Source organism: Austrofundulus limnaeus, unplaced genomic scaffold (assembly GCF_001266775.1).
Source record: "Austrofundulus limnaeus strain Quisiro unplaced genomic scaffold, Austrofundulus_limnaeus-1.0 Scaffold945, whole genome shotgun sequence".
Taxonomy (NCBI): domain Eukaryota; kingdom Metazoa; phylum Chordata; class Actinopteri; order Cyprinodontiformes; family Rivulidae; genus Austrofundulus; species Austrofundulus limnaeus.
Window position 1 is genome coordinate 39,888 of NW_013953347.1, and position 1,278 is coordinate 41,165.

Here is a 1,278-nt window from a genome sequence, read left to right on the forward strand (position 1 = left end):
ATTATAAATAGAATTTATTTACATTTAACATTTATAATTTCTCTAATTCTTTACTTTTTTCTTTATTCTTGGTTCCGTCTGACCGAAACAGTGTTCTGTGACCCAGTAAGCAGCCCCTCCTCCTCCCCTACTGAGGCAGACCTGCTGCTCACGTCTTTATTTATTTGTTTATTTATTTATTTTACTCCTTCGTCCTGAACCATTTTGCTGCTTAACAAATAACCTCGGGCCTCAGTCAGAAGAAATTGGAGGGTTTTTATACTTTTGGCCTGAGGAGGAGGAGGAAGAAATGGTGAACTTAGGTGGAAATTTACAAACGTCTACATCTCTACCATCATTTTCTGTTCTTTTACAGCTGATTGTTCACAGAGTTAAGAGCAGAAAGGGACAGTTTGGATAAATAAAGAATAAAATCTGTTTTTAATCATGACTAGAGGTTTAAACCACGCTCTGACTCAGAGCCAAACACAAAAGCAGCCTTAGCTTCAGGGCTGCAGTCATTTAAAAATGTAAAAAATGTCTTTTCAACGCTGCATGTTTCCATACAAGATGAGTTCAAAAGGACTCAGTGTGTCTCTAAACAGAGCCGTGGTGTGTCGGTCCTGCCTCAGGTGTGTTGGACCTGCAGACACCTGCTGCTGCACCACATGGTTCAGGTTTGGACCGGTCTCAGCTCACAGAACCCAGTCAGTTCTGCAGATCTGAGGAGCTAAAGGTGGTCTCAGCACGTGCTCCAGCAGAAGACAGGGGGGTCTTTAAGGACAGTTAAGCCTGGACATGTTTGTGTGTCTGTGTCCCCACACAGACCCAGGTGTGGACCGGACRGCGCCGCTCACCTCAGCGCTGCTCTCCCGGCCGAAGAACATGTCAGAGGAGATGGCCTTGGCGTTGGAGAACTTCTGCCTGGCCTCRCTGGACTCGGAGACGGCAGCCGAGGCCTCAGCTTTCCTCCTGCTGGGAAGTCTGTGTGTTACAGAGACCAGGATCAGGACCAGGACCAGGACCGGGTCACAGGGTTCAAACTAACGGACCATGTGGAGTAGGAATGTGCGATATGGCAAAAAATTCATATCACGATATAAAACATAATAGAAAATAAATAAATCACATTAATTGAGTGGAATAAATTTGTACAGGTAAAAAAATTAGACCTTAAAATCTCCTTTTTAAGGAACACTTTAAAGTCTCCCTTAAAAATCTAAATTAAAGGGAGATCTACCTGGTTAAATCAAATATCACACACACACACACACACACACACACACACACACACACACA

The 1,278-nt window shown here is 43.7% G+C and overlaps 1 protein-coding gene across 1 annotated transcript in view; it reads right to left on the reverse strand.

Moving 5' to 3' along the window:
- Positions 1-1,278, reverse strand: part of arfgap2 (ADP-ribosylation factor GTPase activating protein 2) — a gene marked incomplete at its 5' end in the record, with an annotated part of 13,525 nt that overhangs the window by 2,717 nt on the left and 9,530 nt on the right. Inside the window, 1 exon segment of the mRNA XM_014029722.1 lies at positions 837-963. Coding sequence (XP_013885176.1) covers positions 837-963 — 127 coding nt within the window.